Source organism: Perca fluviatilis, chromosome 9 (genome assembly GCF_010015445.1).
Source record: "Perca fluviatilis chromosome 9, GENO_Pfluv_1.0, whole genome shotgun sequence".
Classification (NCBI taxonomy): domain Eukaryota; kingdom Metazoa; phylum Chordata; class Actinopteri; order Perciformes; family Percidae; genus Perca; species Perca fluviatilis.
Genome location: NC_053120.1, coordinates 25,096,348 through 25,119,843, shown reverse-complemented (window position 1 = coordinate 25,119,843; position 23,496 = coordinate 25,096,348). Strand labels below are relative to the sequence as shown.

The 23,496-nt window shown below is 41.1% G+C and overlaps 1 protein-coding gene across 2 annotated transcripts in view; it reads right to left on the bottom strand.

Moving 5' to 3' along the window:
- Window positions 1-23,006, bottom strand: part of LOC120565286 (zinc finger protein GLIS1) — an 81,916-nt gene extending 58,910 nt beyond the window's left edge. Inside the window, exons 1-2 of one of the 2 annotated variants that reach the window (XM_039810945.1) lie at window positions 22,806-23,006; window positions 22,328-22,656 (exon numbers count right to left, since the gene is read on the bottom strand). In XM_039810945.1, the coding sequence (XP_039666879.1) occupies window positions 22,328-22,607 (280 nt within the window). In that variant the 5' untranslated portion in view covers window positions 22,608-22,656; window positions 22,806-23,006. The remainder of the gene's footprint in view (window positions 1-22,327; window positions 22,657-22,805) is intronic. The other variant, XM_039810944.1, reaches the window with a different exon arrangement.
- Between the last annotated feature and the right edge of the window lie 490 nt (window positions 23,007-23,496).

Sequence of the window (23,496 nt, the reverse complement as noted above, 5' to 3'; positions counted from 1 at the left end):
GGCTGCCTCAGGGGCTGATGATCAGAGTCATGTTCAAGTTCAGCAGTGTTGTGCCTTGGCTAAAAACTCTCCCCTGACCTCAGTGACTAATAAATGACTAATAAAGCTGAGCAGACACATGTCTCCAATCTAGCAGAGCTTAACCCCTCTGAAACAACATGGTAATTATCCCAAGATATGCAGTTATGACTGCATTTCCATACAAAGCATTGCAGTCTATACAGTATAAAGATCAAACCACATCATCACATAGTTAAATATGTCGCTGTCTCCCTCAATGAATCTCTCACCTTCTCGCACTTTCTGGTGTCATTATTTCTTCACAGACAACACCAATCCTCCATCTGATCAGCAGATGGTATGGACAGCATTATTAAGTGTAATTGGTGGTAATCTGGGGCGATTTTTTATTTCGGTGACACTTCATTTTCTATAATTCTCGCCTCTCCCTTTTAAGTCACCTAAGCGTTGTGTTAAGTGCCAGAGTGAGACTGTGCTTGTGCCAGCGTTTAATGCGTTCAAGTCTTCAGAGACATGCAGGCCTCAATGAAAAGCAGATGTGCCGATGGATAGATGGTTTAAGGAGAGGAAAGGGGAGTGATCGGAGGTGTACTGTGCTTAAAGAAGGGGGTGGGGGGGGAGGGGGGCTGGAGAGGGAAACGGGATGTCAAGAGTGTGATCCAAACATCTGAACCCAAGGTACAACAAGCTGCCAAAACCGCAAGACAGATGCCTCTGGAAATCCGATGTGACACCTCAACTGGCCCCACTTTGGCTCCATAAATCATAACATTCAGCACCAAAACAGTTAATAATGATCATTTTATTCCCGTTTGCCCCGACACCCCCACCTGCCATTGGTCTCCCCCTCTTCTCCTCCCTCTCTTTCAACATGAGCCAGGTCAACAGATACAAGTGTGTGACAGCAGTATGCAAGACTTTGTAGAAGGATGATCTTGTTGTGTGTCTTGTCTGGTACAGATGTTGTGTATTAGGGTCCAAAGCCTTTCCCGGCTTCTCCGAATCTCATAACTCATGTCTATATTTGTGTCTGCGGCATAGGCCCGGAACTTATTTGTTTGCTTAGTAATGGATGTATGATTGAAAAACCTGAGGGCACAAGTAAATGAAAAATAACAACGTCTACGGAGAAAGCTCCTCTTAAAGCAGGTGCGGAGCAAGGGAAGAAGAAAAACTCTATTAAATTACTGTTGGAGCACAGAAATGTCCGTGTTTTTGTAGCAGGATTACCAGTACCAGAAGACAAGAGAACTTTCATGAGGATAAAAATCTATTTGTTCTAGCTGATTTTAGCTGCTCTCAACCAGATATCCTTGTTCCTCCCTGTTTTCTCATGGTCAGCTTGGTCACACAATAACCTCCGGTTAGCTTCAAGAAAGTCAAACACAAAAGGTTAGTGAAGAAGAGGGACTCATGTGGCTATTTCTGGGCACAGCAAAAAAGATCTCACGTCCACTCCAAAAGAGTTATAAGATTAAAGAAATCATTAGTACGTATAACAAATGAGCCCAGTCGTCCAAGAAAACCTCTTTGCGGATACGTCTGGTTGTTCATACTAAGTGGCTGCAAAGATTTTAAGTCATACTGATGAATGCAGCGGTGGGTAAATGATTAGCTCTCCTGCTTTTCGGAAAAGAAGGCACATGTTGTGGGAAGCCGGCGTCCTCATAATACCAGGCTTTTCAAATGGAGCAGTGCTAACCGCAGTCATGAACACAAACAAATAGTTGGCAGCCAACAACACTCCCATCCCCAACCCCACCAACACACACCACCCACCCCATCCCAGTGCCAGGCTCGGTGCCCGCTGACTCCCAAAGACCAACCACCTTACCACATGGTTTAAGGGGCTGCAAGCACAGAAATTTGTGGTATGTGATCCACACCTCCCTCTCCCCCCCTATACACCCCACACACACCCACACACCACACTAGCCACATGAGATCACTGAATGGCTGTGGTCATTACTGATCATACCTTACTAACCGTCACGTCCAATAATTTTCTCCGCTGTACTCCCTGATTAATATAATTAAAACTTTACACTTGTGCATGTCACCACCTGGTGGTAGCACCTTGTCACTGGCCGTGCCCTGCAGGCCATACCTTTCGAGAGCAAATCTATCAACAGGTGATCCACATCAATGGGAGAAGGGACTAAAAAAAGCATGGTCTTAAGACAAAGATCTGCAGATAATATAGGTTCAAGCTCAGATCAGTCAGTCAGTAGTAACATAATATTTTGTTTGAATTTTAAAGCACATCATTTCAGACTGGCCTCTACTGCAACTCATTATCAGCTTTGTTGCATGTTATTCCCTGTTTGGCAAAAAACATAAAACATCTGACCTCACCCTGATAACGGCAGTCACCTGGCACACATAAATGTGGATTATAGATAGTTACATTTTGATGTTATCATTTTTCAATTTAGGATATTGTTCCAGACATTGTGTCCTTTTCAATAAAGCTTTGATTGAATGTGCAGTGGTTGTAAACACTGGAGAAATAACAGACTTACATTGAGTAGCCAGTTTATTAAAAAGACCCAGGTAATGCCTAAAACAACAGGCCTGCAACAAATCCTCCTAACTTCACGAAGCCCATAATTTTCAGTTATTGTTGAAACTGTGTTGATTCAACTTATTGGTCATTTGGGAGGCTGTAGTTTGTGCTCCTGTTGAATTGTTATTATTGTTATCATATTATTATGAATATGTTATAATTGTTATACATTCTACTGAGAGGTCTCCCTCATATTAAATCTACCCTCTTGTTGACTAGTTTTAGCCGGGTGAACCTAATAAACTGGCCACTGAGTGTATATTTTGAGGGGTTGATGTATAATTTCGAAATCTTTACATAACTTTATGCCCATATTGCACATCTCTTTTACAAACTAATACAAAAAATTGAGTCACAGCAGTCCCAGTTATTACATTTGCTATTGTAAAAGAGTAAGCCTGTCTTTAAATAATGATCTGATGCTCAGGAAGTGTTTACTTTTCCAACAGCTGACATGTCAGAATCAACAGAACTGAGTAATTAGCATTAGCAACTATAAACCATATGAGGATATCTGAACAGAAAAAAAACAGAGCTCACCATACAGAAACCCAGACTTAATCACCAGGAAATCCAAAGAAAAGATCGCATTGTGCACGAAGACAATGTTTGCACACTGACATCTGGGAAGGCCAGTAAAAAAAGCACCGTAGCAATGATTGATCATCACAAACATAATCACATCTTCTATCTTCATGTCCAACTATTTTACAACATTTCTTAATATAACAAAAATGTGCATAGTCAACAAACCACTTTAAAGCCACTAGTAGCCACAATTCTATCATGACAATCACTATCAAAACAAGACATGGACCATAAATCTGTACACTGCCAGGATTAATCACAGACAATCACAAAGTTTTACAAGGAGTGCTCAGCCAAACCACATCCTATAATTTGACAGAAAAGCCACATCATTGTAAAGGCCAAACAGTGTACAAAGCATCAGTCAGGCCCACAGACGGACTTGATAGACCGGCAGACTGACAAGACGTGATGCACTTGGCTGGCAGACGTGACAGAGACGTCTGGCTTTGGGACAGACACCTTTATAGGGCTGGTGAACAACACGGCTAAGGAGCCGGGCCAACAGTGCTGAAACCTCGGCATGGGATCAGGAGGCGCTTCAAAGCCAAACAAGAGGCTGCTCTGTCTAGGGAGGCAGCAGTAAATACTGGCAGAGCCATGCCAGTCCAGAAGACTGACGAGCGCCACATCCTCAGAGAAAGCGTTAAAGGTGAGACTGGTACATTTCTTAACCAAAACAAGTTATTTCCTGCAACAACTAAATATAAATAGTGTAACAAAATGTTTTAAATCTGTGTTTATTTGAAAGGTTTTAGATCCTGTATCTGTGTGCACAGTACTTTGAGTGTTTTTTGTGTGAGTGCTTGTGTGTGTGTGTTCACTCATGAGAATAACCAGTGTATATCAATCTGCTATACAAAATAAACATGATGATTTAGTGCAGAAGCTGCGTTTTCCCCTTCTGAACAATAGGCCTCAGTTTGTCCGTGTGCCCACTCAAGTAGCACCAAAACACAGCAGACGTCCCTCTGAAACTGTAGAGAAATCAGATCAATTTGTCAAACATAAGCATGGCCCTGTTTGTCACAATTACTATAATAGCACAATAGATCTGTACTGTTGAGGACGGCTGGGTTATTTAAATAACTTTTGTCAAACAGAGGTCATTTGAGATGATGGCTTTATTCTCATGTTGAATTGTATTCCATGTGCGATAGCAATGAAAAAAAGAGACATGATAGCACAATTTTATTTATCCTATTTTCCCTTTTTTTTATGCAAATGGCATAAAGAAAAGTCAGAGACTATTCTGTTAAGTGTTTGTCTCTTTCTTTTGTTTGTTTAGTTTCTACATATTTGACAACAATGAAAAAATGCACACTATATGAGGCTGAACCGACTATAAATTGAGTTAAGTTTGTTAGTATATATAAACGTTTGTTAACATCTGTCAATTGGATTATTTTTATGATGATGATTTTTATTATTAGCAAGAATTGTGTATTTGGATGTTTGGATATTACGGTCATATTCCAAAACTTGTATGTTAAGACTTACTTTGTTTCATTAGTTTGATGTGGGTTACTATGCATGTGCAGCTGTTTGGATAATTCGCTATGTCTTGCTGTGTTAGTCTAGCTCATCCCAGCGCCAATGGCTTATTCCTTTTGGTCCAAATGGCTGTCGGTACAAAACTCACAGTACTCCTTTGGTCCTCTTCACCCAGCACCCAATATTTACAAGGAATCCCAAATCTGTGAGAGATTTCGATTGAACACAGATGGCAGGAAATTCCTCGGAAATGACAGTGGCCAAACTCGACCACAGAACATGAGAGTATCTCCATGTAGCAGATGCACTGAGGCCCATCTGACAGATACTCTCTCTTCTTCTCGCCCAACACCGCCTCCTGCCATCGATTATAGTTTGACAAGAGGAGAGATTTATATGACTTCTGTAAAACAAGTGATCAATTTGAAGCAATTACTGTATACATCTAATGGTTTAGAGGCAGCAGTGGGGGAGAAATAAATGAATAGTTAGGAAAATGTCTGGAGGAAAATTCCCTTGATGGTCGGTGGTCCAACTGAGAGGTTGAATGGTAATTAAATCGCATTCGAAAGGAGCAACATTTGAAAATGATTATTTTGTTACCTACTCACAGTGCACATAACCTTCTGTTATTCTCAGAGGGGATGCTAGTTGTTTAAAACAAGGGCCAAACCAGATGTTTTGGGAACCAAAAGAGGAATCCAATTTCACTTCCTACTTGTTACTTTTTGTTGTTGTAGCGCAGGAGGAATAATGGAATGTTACTTTGTGAAAAGGATATGTTCAAAGCATGCATAGTAATTGCTTTGGCTTTTGAAGTTTCCGGTTAAAGTTGAGGCCAGTGCTTCTCCACAGTGACCACAATGAATATTAGCTAGTCAGGGTGATTAGGGGTTAACTCGCCCCCAAAATGGAGCTCTTTGAGTAAAATGGGTTTTTCAAAAGCCCATAAATTTGCTATGACAGCAGAGGCACAGAGGGCCTTTATTTTGATTTGATTATAAGTGTTTTTTCATGTCACCGGTTTATTAAACCCTATACTTCAGCACACAAAGTAAGCTGATCTTCTCAAACATGAGGCACTACATCCTTCTGCCTATCCTTAAAACAAATGTTATCTTATATCTATACACCACTGGACACATCGCAAAAGAAATGTCCAGATGTCCAGCTACTGTATGTGAGAGAATTCACCTGTGATACAGTCGTTATCTGATGATGCACTGCAGTTTGCTCTTGAAGTGAGATGACTTCACTCTTTGACAACGTGGTATATCTTTTTCAGAAGATTTTCTTCAAACAAGATATCTTGAAATGAGGAAGATCACTCAACTTGTTCTAAGAATAGTGACACCGTTTCATTTAAAACTGATGACACACAGCAAAATGGTTAATGGTTCTGCAACTGATTCAAACCAACAGTGCAGTCAACATCCCCCGCCAAAGGGCATTAACTTGGCTGAAAAATGGCCTCCTCCTTCACTCAGAGGGCACCACAGTATTGGGGTTTTCATAAATATACAGAATAAATAGGAGAGGGCCCCAGGTTTTCAACTGAGCAGACCTGTGTTGAGTTTCAAACCACACATAGCTAAGGAAGTCAGCAATACCATTCTTTTATTGTGTGGGGAGTCCTCATTCACCAAAGGCTTTGGCACTGAGGTCCTCCACCCCCCCACAACCACACACTCACAAACACAGATCACACATAGCGACAGGAACATGCACTCGAAGTAACCTGAGACGGACAGTCCAGCAGACATTATATATCACTTCACATCAAACAGAGCTCCATGCTGTTGTGAGGAGGGGGGCTCCAGTTCATAGTCAACCCTGTCGGAAGAGCCCACCGTTGGCCACCGCTTAAGCAGCGATGGCATGACTCCTGGGCCTCCGTGGTTACAGGGACTAAGGACCAGTGGGGACTGTAAAAACCCCAAATGGTACCAAATGACACCTATGGAAATACATTCAATCTTGTGCGGTGGGAGGTCAATACACAGCTATTTACACAGCCAGCAGCGCTGTGTTGGAACAGACAGGGCCACCATCAAAGAGCTTTATGAGCAAATATATTCTCACTGCGTAAGCATTTTAGATGTCCAGGCATTAAAGCCCTCCTGTGTTTTCCCTTCTCTTGTTTAATGGCTGTAATAAGATTCCTTTTATTATGATTTCTGCTCTAGCTGCGTCCCTTCACCACATGAGTCAGCCGATGCTTACAGCTAGAGTGAGACAAGAGTTTTGTCTAGTAAAACAATTTCAGAGTCGGAACTTGTCACTCTGTTTGACTATGGGTCAGCCCCAGCACCTTTAGTAACATTTTGATAACTAAGAACAGTACAATATAAACAGGGATTAGTATGATTGTATTTGGTGCTTTAACAATAACTCATAGTTTTACAGTGTAATGACACAGGCGAGACAAAGACATACATACAGGTACTGTCAACAAAAGACAATAGACATCATTTATCACCTGTAGACCAAGGTGAGCTTGCATTAAGAATAAATGAGGATTCCCACAGATCCTACTTATACTTTGCTTTGTACACACTAGTTTAGTTCCCAAAATATGTGTTGTATGATATGTACATGTAGGTCATGCACAAAACACATGGTACATTATACACAACTAGCCAAACTACATGAAGTTTCTATATAATAATGTGGGGAAAACAATACATACATTTTCATGACATATTTAAATTTGATGAAGTTCACAGAATATTTATGCATACACTATGTGTGCATATACAATATGGTGTAACATTTACTGTATGTATGACACATCAAATGACAACTTAACTTCCTACCATCTGTTCCTATTTAACACATAAAATACATATATAGCCCCCTCTTTGATTCTGTTGTCTTCTCTCCCCTCATTTGCTATCATCTCTCTACTATGTACCCTTGAATGAAGGGGGGAGTGCCACAAAAAGTAACAGCAAATACCAAGGAAACAGGAATGGCGCTAATATAATTGCCACTGCTCATCATACCAATTGCTATAATTATTATGAATCATATTTCTGTATCTGTATCTGCGTCTCTGTGTCCCAACTGGCAGTTGCAGACGGCTGCCCACCAAGAGCCTGGTTCTGCGTGACGTTTCTGTCTGTTTAAAGGAAGTTTTTCCTTCGTCACTGTCGCACCAATGCTAGTACTTGAGGGGAATTGTTGGGCCTCTGTAAATTATAGAGTGTGGTCTAGACCCACGTACGTACCTTATCTGTAAAGTGTCCCGAGATAACTTATGTTATGACACTATAAATAACATTGAACAGAATTAAATTGAATTGAACTGAGTACTAAGTTGATTATACTACCAAGCAGTGTTACAAAGTAACGCGTTACAGTAACATAACTACTTTTTTTCGGATAAAAAGTAGTGTAACGCGCTACTACTGAAAATTTGGTAACGAAACCTAGTTCCTTTTTCAATTCGGCGCAACCTTACTTTTCCCAGGGACAGATTTGACAGCGACGTTGCCTTCTCAGCTGCACGCTCACAAGCTCCACACGGGACGTGACAGAGGCTGGTAGCACAGCCAAAGCTAACTTTTGAGAGCATTTTAAGCTTTGTGGCTTTTTGCTGGATGGCGCTCTGAGCCAGGCAGACCTCACAGATGGATGTGGTGGAGATGGCCTTATACATACACGCAGCGGACCGCTGTGGACTTGTGCCGGTTGCACGGACACGCAAGGATTTCCAGAAAAGAGGCTGCATGTGTCTACGACAATGCACGGACCATCGTGGCTGCGCGACCGGTACAAGTCGATACAGACATTACATACGCTAACACCGTTTAACGCTGATGACCTGCTGATGTGCATTCAACCCGCGCTGGACTCGTTCATAATGAATCAGCCGTCACTCTGTGAGTAGAGAATCCAGTCTGCAGTGTAGTTCAGACGTTTCACTGATAAACCCATAGATCGGCTTTATGGTCAAAGATAGTTTTTGTATAATTAACTTCAGTCTCTCCCAGAGACGCTTGCTTTTAAAAGTAACGAGTAAAGTAAAAAGTTACTTTCCATAGAGGGTAACTAAGTAAAGTAACGGATTACTTTTTTAAGAAGTAACGAGCAAACACTACTTTTTAAAAGTAACTTCCCCATCACTGCTACCGAGTGTGATAAACTCAAAAGTAAAAAGTGAAGGTTGTTAGTTGTTAGATTTTTTGGTAGGTCTGGGTTGAGAAGAAGCCTAATCAGACGATAACGAGGAGAAATAAAGAAATAATTCTTTATCCTCATCTCGGCCTCTGCCATGTGTGTTGTTTTATCTGATCTTGGCCCAATAGTGTAAGGCCTGAATTAAGAGGGAACTTCGAAGGGCTCTGGCCTGTACCATGTGTCAAGCCTTTCACATAACCTGGCATTCATTGTGAAGCTCTTTTACGAACCATAAAAAAATATTCATTTCGACCCTGACCTGTTTTCCAATTTAGTCTCCAAACCCATAAAAAGGTTTGCTTTTCATTTATTTTTATTTGAAAAACTTTGAAATGCAAATGTTTGTTTCCTTGCACGTAAAAATTGAGAGAAACCATCTTAAAAGAGAAATGTGATGTGAAATATGAATTCTGGCCATTTTACATCATCCCTAAGATAAACATGCGGGTTCTCATTGCAAGTCTTTTTGTGCTGTTAAATGAGTGTACTTTGGCAGGCCGCAGTGTACATATACTGATGCTTTGCCTCTCTCGCTGGACTCCTTCATGACTCACAGCTCTTGAGGCTTGTAGAAGACTGGCATCTTTACAGTGGCCTAGATTGGCCATATTTTCGTGTCAAATGACAGGTCTGGCCCTGTAAAAGTGGGCACTGTGGTAAACTGAGCATTTACATTTACAGCTAAAGCTATCAAGGACATAGCTAACAGGTCTTGTTGACTTTTGTTGAATTGCGGTTTTAGGGGCTAAGCATTAAATATTTCTTTCACTGCAGCCTTTTCAGGCTCTCAAATTAAAGTACATCCTTGATAAGTTTCATATATATTTTTTTATAATTCATTCTATTTAGTTCATAGTTACTGTTTAACTTCCATTTTTTTTCTAGTTGGAATAAAAAGCTGCATTCTTTAGAACAATAATGACTGTGTTATTGCAAAAATTGTGCAAGATTTATTGCTCCCAGCGTATCAAATCATTCTCAAAGATTTGCAAAAAAAAAAAAAACATACTGGCAATTTATGCTGGAGGCCAGTACTACACTGCCATTTATGTGCAATCAGATATGAGTACCGAGACAATCAAAGTACCACAGATGCATACAAATGACTCAAAAATCAAATTGAATTATTCATCACTATGTATTATGCATCCATGTCATTTTAAATACTTAAAAAAAGACTTGGAACCTTTATATATTTCTCCAAGATGACAGGTTACAGTACAAGTGGTGATGCTCAATTCAATGTGTCAGACATACCAACTGTTCCATGACATGTCAGGCTTTATCCTGGAAATGTAGGCTACTTCCGTTGATCCAGACTAAGCCCACATAAACAGTGACAGTGTTTGGCGGTACTGTTGTGATCAAGTGAAAGTGGCAATGTGCTTAGCAGTTAAACCAAAAGGGAAACATGGGAAGTGAGAGGGGTTGGGGTGATCATCAATGAAATTTGAAACTGGACCAAAAGGTTATGTTTCATCACCTGTATCTTCTGGTAAAAATATTTGTTATTGCTTTTACCCATCAAGTTAGTTGGCAGGAGACGCTGTGATGATGCAACTTTGTTGCAAACCCAGAGATCTAAATCGAAAAATGATTACATTCAAACCAGACTGTCAAAATCTTGGCTGTTTGGCTTATGGTTGTCAGTGTGAATTGTTACTTGCCAATTTTGGTGATTTATTTTCACAGTAAATGTAAAGCACAGTTTGAGTGTAACACATGCTTACAGGGAGAAAAGAAAACATGTCAATGTGTTGTACATTAGTATTTTGTTGTTGTTGCTTTATTCGTATCCCATTATGGAAAATACCACAGGTTTTTACAATGCTACACCTTTATTTATACATTTCTTTTTCAACTCAGACCACAAAAATGCCCTGCATCGTTTTACCAAAAAAACCCTGAAAGGCCTGTAACACAGTAGGCCTGTGTGTTCCTCTACAGGACAGCAAGCACGCTGTCAAACTCTATGGAGCACTGCAGAACGCACAGGGCTGTGTAATGTTGTGGAACAAGCAGCAGGTATTTGTTAGTTAATCAGTGTTTGACTTAAGTAAGAGGCCGAGGTTGTGTTCAGGAGCAGTAGGGCTGTTTTGACTAAGCCATCTCAGCGAGGGCCCGGTCATGGAGACTCCCAGCATTTGTTAAAGATTAGCGGCCTAGTCCTGATGTACTGAGCTCAGGTCAAGCAGAGTGCAAGGCTCGGACGTGAGGCGAGTTTCACCCTATCTTTCCCATCTGCAGCTCTCACACAGCATATCTACTAGTCCGGGTACATGAGACACACTGAATAATGTGATTAAGGGTTTTGGAGCTGAGTTTAAGGTTCGCTGAGGGGAGGTTGTGCAGAAGTTGTTTCTTCAGGAAGCAGCATTCCCCCCCATTTGACAGACAGTCACTAAGGTCATCATGCCACAGAGCCATGTACAGCATAAACAAAGTAATAAGCGTATCAAGATTGTCCATCTTACCCTATATACTAAAGTTCCCGATTCTGCGTACCATATGTGTACATTTGTCCACCTTCTGTGTGTCATGTTTCTATTGCATGAGAGTGTACTATTATATATGAAGTATCTGTGCTGAACAAAGGAATAACAATAGCCCACATGCTCTCAGCCTATCATTAGCCAAAACACTAAATGAAAACCAACTGTGTGGGAACAATAAAATAATTTGTCAAGGGAGAAGGGTGCAGATAAATTCTAAAAGCATTTTCCAATTGGCTGAGGCTCCAGTGTGCTGGGCCAAGTGCTCAGCACCTGGCTGTCACGGCTCTGCCTAATTCATTTCAACTTTCAAACACATGCCTTTTAGATCACTGTCGATACGAGCTGAAAGTGCCTGATTAGGCTTTTTATCGGTATTGTGCTGTGAGCTGACTTTTTAAGGGCAAGAGTTAGATAGACAGAAAGGAGAGAAATTATGCTTTCCTCTCCTTTCTTCAGTCCCTCAATCTGTCCGCTACATCTGTGACTCAGCTTCGCTGAGGACATACTGGGGAGGAAGCCAGGTACTCATCCCAAATATTCTTGTCAAAAACTCCTGGTGATATATAAAAGACGTTTTCTGCTACAGGAAGGTTTATTAGTTACCAAAGCCGTGTGAACCATGTGTCTTGTCTGTGTGGATCCAAGAATTTCAGCGTATCAGTTTTAAGGTAAGTGAAGCTCCTCTTGATGGGTTTTGGCTTCCTTGTAAAGGTTAAACGTTGAGGGGGAAACAGCTGTACATTTCAAGCCAGCTAGGACAGCTACGCACTGGTTCACATTTGGCTTAACATAACCTCACCACCATCTTTATTAAATATTACAGAAATCAAGGTTTGGAAGGTCCATCGGGTGGCGATCCAAAGCAAACCTTTCTTATGAATTGATAAAAACAGACATCTACATGTATACAAGCGCACAAATACCTAATCACGTATTGTACGTGTGCACTGATGCACAAACACACACAGATATGAAATATGTCTCAAAGCATTAAATGACCATAATATCTCACTGGTGATCGATTCAGTCGAAAAAAAATATCAGGGGGTCAGCATTTACTTTGCCAAGTATTGAGATTTCTTACTTTCAAAAACAAAGTTGCATGTCCTGTTTTGGAAACATGCATCAAGTGGCTGACCAGTGTTGCAACAGATTTCGTCCTCAAGCCAAAACAGCTAAAAACAATAACATTGTATTAACCTCTTCACTGGACTTTTCTGTTGGATCTCTGCTCTAATTAGCTGGCAAAACGTGTGTGTATCTTATATTTTCAAGGTTTCCATGTTCAGAGTTCATGAACATGTCTATTTTGTCCTCCACTTTGACCAAAACATTGCGCACACACACACACACACACACACAGACACACACACACACACACACACACACACACACACACACACACACACACACACACACACACACACACACACTGTCCAAATCTGCTCACTCATAAAACTGCCAACAACGAGCCCCATAAGAGATCCTAAGTGTCCAACATGATGTTTGTGTTAAGCAGTGTATTATAGAAGCTGACTTCTGGGTCTTGGGGGGAATGTTAAGCATGTTAATGAAGAGTGCATACTGAGGCTATTACTCAGTGTAATATGGATCCATTTAACACACTTGCTCAGCCCATACGAACCATATGAAGAAAAGGGGTCGTACATTTAATCCTGGCTACAAGACTTTACTTGAAGGTATCTATATAAGAGTGACATGACACTGTCATGACACATGGACCCTAACCGTAACTCTAACCCTAACCCTAACTTGTCATGACAACAAACGAATGACTTACTCACAGAAGCTTAATGTCATAAACGTTTATGACTTGTTTATAATATTTATGACACGTTCATGACAGTGTCATGTCACTTTTATGTAGATACCTTCAAGTGAAATGTAGCCAACAAAACTGCTTACAGGAGAATCGTTTCCTCATTTAGGATTACAGGAAAACACTGCCAACAGAATGAAAACTGCACAGCTTTCTCTCAAATGCAATTTCATGTAGAGAATATAAAGCAGACAGATACTACAGGATCCAGAAGATTACAGATGTGTCTACTGTTTCCAGTGGTAACGTCTGGACAGAGCAACCGGCTCATCTGTGAGCTGTGGTTTTTAGTTCCAGATGGTGAAATCGAGCAAACATCTCTGGTAGGCAGCAACATCAGTACAGCAACTACAAGCCAAAGTCATCTTAGGTTCCTTCAACCCACTGTTTGGTAACCGGTCTGTCAAATATGATTAAACAAAGACACCTGACATGTGACAGACAGAATAAACAGACAATCCTTGGATTAGCTGAGGAAATGGCCAGGGAATATGAATCAACAATGCTCACTCTCCCCTTTACAAATGTTGTCAAATCGCCCCTCAGGCAGCTACAGCTCTCATTCTTTTTGCGGCAGAAAGGTAAGGCTTTTGGCTTTCAAGTTTAAAGATGACTCTAGGGCTGTGCAATTAATCGAAATTTAATCGTGATTATGATTTTGGCTCCCAATGATCACAAAAACAGAATAATCGAGAAAAACAATTATTTAGCTCATTACGGTTTGCAAGTAAACTCTTATTTTCTCTTGTGTTCTGAATGAAAAAATAAAGTTTAAATAGGACAAGTATTGAGGCAAATTTCACAGTTGTATGTGTTTTCTTTACTGTTGATTTATTTAACTTTTCCCACTGTTTTTTAAGTTCAATAATTACATCTTTCCAGAAGTCAACGAGTAATCGTGTTAAATTATCGTGATTATATTTTTTTCCATAATCAAGCAGCTCTAGGTGACTCCAATAAATGACATCACAATAAACAAAAATAACAATGTAGGCATTGGCGCACCATTTCTATTGCAGTGTTCAAAGGGTTGATGTCTTGTTTGCTGTTTGAGTACAACATGGGGTGTTCTCATTCAGAAAATATTCCCACACAGTGAAAAAAAACTCACTCCACAGAATCACAACATGGGAAATTGCATCTTCTTATCACATACTTTATCTCCTTGCTCTGATACTAGCTCACTGAAAACCAGCCTTCCCTTTCAAATATAATTGTCTGTAAAAAGTCTGTAAAAATATCCCTAAGCGTTACAGATCACAGTGCTGGCAAAGAGCCTCTTAACTTTATTAACATCCAGAGTCGGCCTGGCGAGGCTCCCAGCTCCCTGCAACTTGGACTTACAAGTGTTAACCTGAACAGGGCATCAGTCTCACTTTCCAAAATGTTCTACTTCCTCTCGTCATGCAGCACCGTACTGTCCAGATTTGCCATTGGATGAATAGCATGATATCACTCTCGGCAAGGTCCTGACTTCAAGGAATACATAAACTATTATAAATTGAATATAAACTCGGAGATTCGCTTGCCAGTGCTTTAAAATATATCATCTCTGTGTGATGAAAATTGGCTCTCTATCTAGGACAATAACGTGTACAGATCTATATCTGCCATGACATAATGCACACATAATACCTATGTCCAAATCATGTGCAAGTTGTGACGCTCTGGGTTTGTGACTGATGTCGACCCACATTATTCACTGACAAGCAAGAGTACTTCTTTTTCTCTAAGCAACCTTTATTCCGTCTTTCCTTTGTGCGCTTATTAGTCCTGCTAAGTAAGTTAATACAGTGCAGGGGCTGGACTGCATTGCACAGGACTAACTAGAGAATAAGTAATTCTTCCAGAATGCTGGGCTTCTATTAACAAGCACTAATAAAGTATATAAACTGCACTATTAGACTTTATAATGTCTTTCATAGTCCTCTGGGGCAGCGCCAGCCAATGGTGCAGTGAGCTGACTGGGCACTGCCCCATGGCAGCTTCCTGGCAGCGACAGAGGGAGAACAAGAGAGGATAAAACTCAAGCTTTTTGGCTGCTTTCTCCTTGGCTCTAATGAAGGCATTAAAACAGCCTCGGCTCGCATCATGTTTGCCCGTTTGTTTTTGACCACTCAGTTGAAGCCAATGTTTGATTGGCTGGCGCATTAATCACCAACATGACCAGCCTGTGTGTGAAGGCCATTTCACACACTACTTAAACAGGTTTTCGAGCATTTGAAACTGTTGCTGTGGCCATTTCAAAAGGTGATCTCCTTTCCAGAGGATTCCAGAGCTGTGATGCGCACTTACCAGCTATTACGCATTGTGTATGTTACTCACATCTTGATCACAGTTAAAATGAGATAAACTGCTGATAGAGTAGTAGGAGACTCTCTGGTGAAAAAGATTAAATGGGAGCTTCCTCATGATTGACTCAGACGTCCAAAACTGCCCTTTCACACACAAACAATCTGTGTTCTTGCAGCTTGTTTAGGGAGGTCATTGAAGCCCTGATCCTAATGGCCACATCTCTCTCCTGCCATCTCTCTCTCTTTCTGTCTCTCTCTCCAGCTGACAGCTGCGAGGGCCCAGTCAGCTCTGGCAGAGGCAGCGCAGCGGCGGACGGCCGCCTTAACTGCCACAGTCAGAGGGGAGCGGATTTTTCTTTGATGAAACACAGCAGCGTCGAGCCAAGAACAGCAAGTGGCACAGCCGAGATGTAAATCAAAAACCCACCCGTGTGCTAAGTCATACACGGAGAGGTCTGCGAGAGGAGTCGCTGCCGTCTGAAAATGCATGAGTAATACAGACTCTATAGACATGTGGTCAGCCGTGGCATGTCTGTCCAGGCAAAAGGAATCCGAGAAAAGTCTCTTTATACGTGCTACAAATAGTTAAAAAGGTAAAACAAATCTGGTCTGATTCACAATAAGCTGGCAGCTTTTTTCCCCTCATCAGCAAAAGTGTGGTGTGTGAAACGTTGTGAGTACTTCTCAAGGCAAGGTTTAGACTAAAAATACATTTTTATGATGCCATATCTGAGCCAACTCTGCAGCTTTTTCTTGATTAAACTGAGGCCCAGAGCACATTTTCTTCTGGTATTCCAGTGATATTTCGACACTTACTCGAACCAGATCATATTTTTGCTGTGTGACTGGTTGGATTCATTGGCAGAATGAAAGTCAGAATTCCTTTGGTTACAGTGAGATGCAATAGTCATACCACACTGGTCACATAAGAATGAGAACATTTGACCTGACCGACAGGCTATGGAGAAGGAAAAGGACAGCAGAGAACTAAAAATGTATGCTTTGTGTCCGTCTGTTTGTGGGTTGATACATGCACATGGTCATTTTGCAACTAGAGGACTACTCAGAAGACTCTTGGGCAGAAACGGTCACAAACTCCCATAAATCTCCTTCTCTCTCTTTGAATCCAACTTCAGTCAAGGTGATGCAACACTCGTCTCTTCCTCTGCCACTTATCTCCCGTTTCCACACACGTCATGTGTATTCCCGGCCAAGTTTGATTGAGGTGATTCAGCCAAGCAGATGCCAGACCAGGGGTGTTCTCTCACTCTCCCTCTCTAGTGGCTGTGTGACTCAGGAAGCACTCTCATTCCATTACCCAGCATTCCCTCCTCAGCATCTCAGCCAGACAGAGGTTTACGGGAATACCGCTGCCGAATCATCACCGGGCCTCCACTTTATGAATCAATGGAACATGCTGCAAACATTACACGCTGCAACACCCTTGCATTTGCCCATAACTCACCGCTGAGCTCATACAGGACGCAAAAGACGTGGGCTGAGGCGCTCTCTTTGGATCATGGGAATGTACTGACTGGTGAGAAAATAAAAAAAAATACTTTTTTTTTTTTTATTTTTTTTTTTATAAATTTAAAATTTTTTTCCATGTATTTAGAAGGCATTTTTTCAAATGCAGAAAGAGCCGATGTGTGGTTGGTTGTTTGTTAGTTCCTGTTGACAAATTCTATTCAAATTATATTATGTAAAATATCACTGGGTGTAAACTGACACGTAATACATAAAGATGTACCATATGTAACCTCTGCGCAATCTGGTAAAAAAAAACAAAAATTCTCAGTTAACCTTGGCCGTGAAACTAAGTGAACCACGAGTTCAATCGAAGGTCATATCTCTTTTAGCAACAGTGACAGCAAAATGTTTCCTCGGAGGGTTGATCAGTCTTTCACAACATCTGGGAGGAATAGCTGCTATAACCTTCCATCGCTGCTACAACCTCTTGGCACACTGACCAACAGTAATGTGGAGATCCTCAGTTACTCTGTCAGACTCCAACTGAACTTAATAAACGGATATTTTGATGCTCAAGTTGACTTATTCTCTTTTCCAGAGAAAAGATCCGGTGAGGTAGCAGGGATTCAGTGTCTTACTTACAATTCAGCAAGAATTAATTTTTTTTAAGAAAGGAATGGGTATAATGTTATAATGGAAATTTTTAGGGACAAATTAAAATGTGAAAGTGGCACAAAACCGACATTTTAGAATGCTTGCGTCTCGGAGGATTTGGATATCGGCCATCATTGATTTTTGGCTTTGCTAGAGTATAATTAAAAATACAATAACGGGGCGGCCTCTAGCTCACCGAGTAAGAGCATTCGCCCCATGTAGGCTGAGGCCTGCAGCGGCGCAGGTTTGAATCTGACCTGCTGCCCTTTGCTGCGTGTCGTCCCCCATCTCTCTCCCCCATTCATTTCTATCCACTGTTGCTACTTAATAAAGGGAAAAGCCCCAAAAAATAAATACAATAATGCAAAATTTTAAGAAAGAAGAAAATATTTGGTTTGGGCATGGGTTCCACCCAACACACACACACACACACACACACACACACACACACACACACACACACACACACACACACACACACACACACACACACACACACACACACACACACATACATACACACTGAGTGACAGCCACAGTGCCCCTAATCTAAACTGTGGTCAAAATTCACACCGAAATATTTGCACTGCATCACCTGCTCAATCACTTGCCCCCTGGCAATCCATCCATCCATCAGGAATACATTTTCTAAAGATTTAGGATCTAGTACCATCTCTTTGGTCTTTTAGGCATTAAGCAACAAGTTGACAAAGCACTACTACTATTCAACCACCACTTAACAAACTCTTGAATCATTGACACAGACTACGGTCATACCCCTTGATTCAGCAAAACGGGTATAACAGTGTCACAAATGACAACTGGCTCACAATTCAAAACCCCCCAAAAAATACTGAGATCCAAGATGAAGAAATAATAATACGATCTGTGCATACATCAAAGCCGACTTAAAGCAATTATAAGCCTGAAGTCCAAGGTAATTTAAGAAATTTGAAACAGCTGAAGCAAACATTTTCCCAGAATTATAGCTGTAGAAAGATTTGATGTGACACAAATCTCAAGATTTACCATAGATGAAAGTCTCTAAACAACAACCCAAAGAAGGCAATGGAACACACTGGATACTTTAAATGTGAACACCAGTTCCCTTGTAGGTTAGGCTGAGCGCCATATTTTTTGAGTACTTTGATGATGAATGATAAGTATATTTTTGGAACATTTCTATTATCAATTACTTTTCTATATCCAAATTTGTTATGAAGAGAACATTTTGCTTTCAAAGTAATGACGAAATCAGTCCCACAGAGAAAATAGAGAACATGAATGCCAACTCCTCCTTCCATAAAGAAAAATAATAAACAAACCACATAGTTTGATTAGAATAAGTGACTTCACCGAAAGCCCTTAATGTGTTTCTCTGTGAACACACAACCAAAACTATTCACAAGCTACTGGTAAGCTGTCATTAAGTGTTTGACACAGCGGAGGCTCGAAGCGGGGCTGTAATGGTCGGTTGTTTCTCATAACAGTCAGATTATCGCCCCGCAGTCTGACGTCTACAAATGCTGCTGGGGAAAACACAGGAAACTAAGTCATTTTGAGGAAATGCAACATTGGTGCCAATGTCACTTCACCTCAAAAAAGTGTGTGTGTATACACATGTGTGTGTGTGTGTGTGTTTGTGTTTTTTTTTGTGTGTGTGTGTGTGTGTGTGTGTGTGTGTGTGTGTGTGTGTGTGAGTATGTCAATGTGTAGCATGTGTGCTTAGTGCGTGCTTAGTGTGTGTGTGTGTGTGTGTGTGTTCAGCATATGCTGGCACAGTGTCTGTATGCATTAGCGATGGATGCTGGTGGGGTTGTGTGCTTGCATACAGGTGTGCATACTGCATGTATAAATACTGTATGTACAGTTTTATAATAAACATGTCACGGTGATGTGTGTTGGCAAAAGACGACAAGAAATAGTAATAGACAATAATTCAATCCAAATATCCATTACTCATCTCTTCGCAGGCTGAATCAACAGACAGACCTCTGCATTTATCTGAGAGAGGGAGTTTGGGACTCCAGCACACTCCTCTAACTCAAACATTTTCCTCAAATAAGCTCACACACTCTGCAGCGTCGTCCTGGGCCAGGAGAAACTTTAGTAAGGTATCGAATGATGCTAGAGTACACACACCATTCAAACCTGATATTCTTTTTCAAGAGGGGTCAAGTGTTTTTCTTTGCAAGCTAAATATTTTCATTGCTGGTGGCCGTTAATATTTATAGCACAGTGGACTCGTAGTGTAAGGATGATGATCAGCCGCTGTTCCACTCATGAAGAGCAATACACTTGGTTTCTGGACCTACGCACCAGGTGTGGCATAAGTCACTGCGATTTGTGCTTCATTCACACTTTGACGTAAAGAAAAATTATGAAAAATAGTCTTTGGATTTCTGCTGGCAACACGGCGAGGTTGAACAGACACAGCAAGTTTGGACTAAATGTTGAGTTATTTTTTTTCATTTCAGGATACCTGGCCCATAAAAATCGAATCCAAGCCTGTAAAAAGTCTACTCACACAACGGCACTTCAGCTTTGTAACTCTTTCCTTCGTTAACACGCAAGCTTTCTCACTCACTGTCAATCTTTCACGCTCTTTATCAATTAGACACTTGTAAACACACGTGGATGCACGCAAACTGACATGAAGAATTAACAAACAGCGTAGATTCGCATTTTTGTGAGTAATTAGGAAATCAACGGAGGAGCACTGAATGCAAATGTCTCAGAGTACCTCCCAGAAAAACCCTACAGGATTCGATGAAACATCAGCAGTGCACTCTATTTTATCACCTTTATTACTGAGTAATTGTTCAGATTTTGCAATCACAGGGTGCACAGTTAAAGGTCAGAAATCTCCCGTCTGAGGTAAGTTTTTCCTCCAGTGTCTCACTTCCATCAGGATAAACATTACAGTCTGTGTTTGTTCAAAGATTCCTTTCAGTATAAATCTAAAGTAATGGTTGAGAATGCAGTTTAAATTCCAGCTCTGTCCCCAAATGGGAGTATGTAATACGATCAGCCTGAAATGAGGCATGATACAAAAGACTGATGAGTACTGAGATCGCTTTCATACTCCATGCTTACCATAAGTAACTATGAAACACAAAATGTCTACAATACAGCGCATATTCATATAGATAGCAACGTTAGGAGTACAAGTTCACCTGAATAAAACTTTTCATTACTGAAATAGTACAGTCAAATATAATGTGAAAATGTATTACTGCCAAATCATGAATGTGGAATATGTTTGGATGTGTAGTTGAATCAGTATGTGATTCAGGAAGTAGATATTGGATTGCTTTTTTTTTAGCACTTTGAAAAGAAGGCGGAAAACTATTTTAATTCATGAACCCACAAGATATTGAAACTATTAAAATGTCACTCAACTGCCTCACAGTCAGAACCAAACAAACAGAGATGTGTCCACTTCAATGTTAATCTGCTCAACATAATCCACAAACGCATAACACATCTTGCATTCCCACAATTTACGGGAAGCGAGTTCAAAAGCGTTGCAAAGACAATGAGACGATTCATTCTGGTTCGGGATGCTGGGGATGGAGGGCTGAGGGCACAACTGTGCTCCAAGAGAACTCATAAATGCTGAGACGCATTCGGCAGACATATGGTTTGTGTTTAGCAAGAAGAAACAATAATCAAATCTGCTGATCCTCTTCTAGCTGCAAGGATGATTGCTAATATAAAAGTCTGTTCCGTCTAATCATAATTTAGGATGGGGCTGTAATTACCTCCGCCCTCTCACAACAACACTCTGTCTAAACAGGATGGAGCAGGCTCATACAGAGACGCAAAGCCCAGTTTCCACTCTGGATGCTATCTGTATGACAGTGCTTATTTCATCTGTGTAATTGTTTTAAAGTTTTTTCGCTTACAATGATGAGCGCCAAGTCAAAGTTTATTCTATTTTCTTTTTTTTCTTTTTCTTTTTTGGATGGCACTAATTCAAATATGAATTGTGAGCCATTTGAGCATTTACAGTTAATCACATTCAGGATTAATATTGTTCTATTTTTCTAAATTTGACAGAAAACAAGAAAAATATATATTTTTTTAATTAATTATTCTTTAAATATTGTTTTAAACTGTGAAAAATTCAAGTTGCCAAGTTTTCCATATTTAACTAAATGAGCCCACTTCACACTAATCAGGTGAGCTAAACGCTGCATGCCTCGTTAACATCCTTAGGAAATGCACACTTGTTTGGCATCTACTCCACATACTGTACATCACTTCACATGGTCTTCGTGTGCAACAGAGACTTTGATTCTGGTGTTATTTATGAATTGGCCGAGGATCCAAGTGAGCTCTGGATTTAATTAACAGACCTAATCCACAACTGCAAACAGGGCTCTCAACACACAAATACACAGCACAGCTGCTTCAAAGGATGCTCTTGAAGAGCCATATGGAAGCAACATTACTTCGGATGATGGCTTTTTATCTCAAATAACCTAGAAACTGCTAATTGGTCAAATTGGCAAGACTGACACAGCTGCTGTTTGACTGAATTTGTTATTGTTTACCTTGTAGTTTGTTTTAAGGAGAGAATAGTAATTCCTGCATTACTCCAATGTATCCATTGTGTTCAGAAATCACTCGATCAACTTTATAACCCCCCCAAACACCTCAACGGCATCAGTTAAAGACGTGTGGGCTCGTGCTCACATTTGGGACTGGGGAAGCCTACCTTGCACGGGTGGAAGAGAGAGGCACGAGCGCGGAGCTTTGGCTGCCAGATGCGCCTTTTCTTCGGATGCGCCGAGACTCTTTGGGCTGGCGCAGTTCATTTGACTCAGGGTGTCATGGGAAGTCCGGCAAATCTGCGATCCAAAACCAGCGCTCCCGGCCCGCCGCGTACAGATGTCCGCCTTGCTGCCGTACACGGAGAGCGACAAGCCGGTGAAGTCTGTAAAAGTGGGGGTCTGACAGTGGCTGACCATCCCGAACAGCGCTGAGGGGTTCTGCATCGATGACTCGGCTTTCCCATGCAGTGTGCGGCTCTGCTGCTCACATTACCTGCGCACGCGAAAAGAAAAATGACTAAATCACTGCGAACTGCATCAACGCCAAGACGGGCTGTTTCCCCGCGTGCGATGCATTCACTTCAACATAGAATCAACACATCGAACAAAACGATTAAACTTTAGGGATTTGGCAACACCTACCTTATTCAATTAGCCGATGAGGAACAGAAAAAAAGTCGAATTGCGCACATCAGCATGTTTTTCAAAGTGAAGTGGAGAGCATCCGCAAGCCTGATCGATAGCATCATCTCAGTGAGGATCAGTCATCAGCATCCCATGCGTCTCACTGCCTCTCTGTCTCTCTCTCTCTCTCTCTCTCTCTCTCTCTCTCTCTCTCTCTCTGATTGGCACCCGGGATTCAGAAGCACCAATGAAGACTGTGTCCGTGTTTCTGTGGGAGGATAAGATGGATCAAGACTGCTGTTGGCGAGCTCGGATGTGGAGTTGGCGAGCTACAGCATGCGCGTATGCTGATACCTGGCATGTAGCCTACCGCTCGTCTTCAACGTTTTTAGCACCTTCAGACATATACAAAACAATCTCCACAATATGTGACAGATAACGTCGGATGTCGCACAGAACAAAGCCAGTCTTCAACGTTTGATGTAAAAATAATAATAAAGTTAACCAGATCATTCAACAACGCTGTTCTCCAAGCTTTGGTGCAGTAGGCTACGCCCGCGGTGCGTTATGATCAAATCATATCAGCCATGATTGCTCTGCTTCGTTTCAAAACATGTAGGCTATAGGCCTAATCGAAAATACCACTGAAATTTTGCTGAAATTCAGAATTATCCCGATGTAAAGCACATCACTTTTTGGACTTTTATAT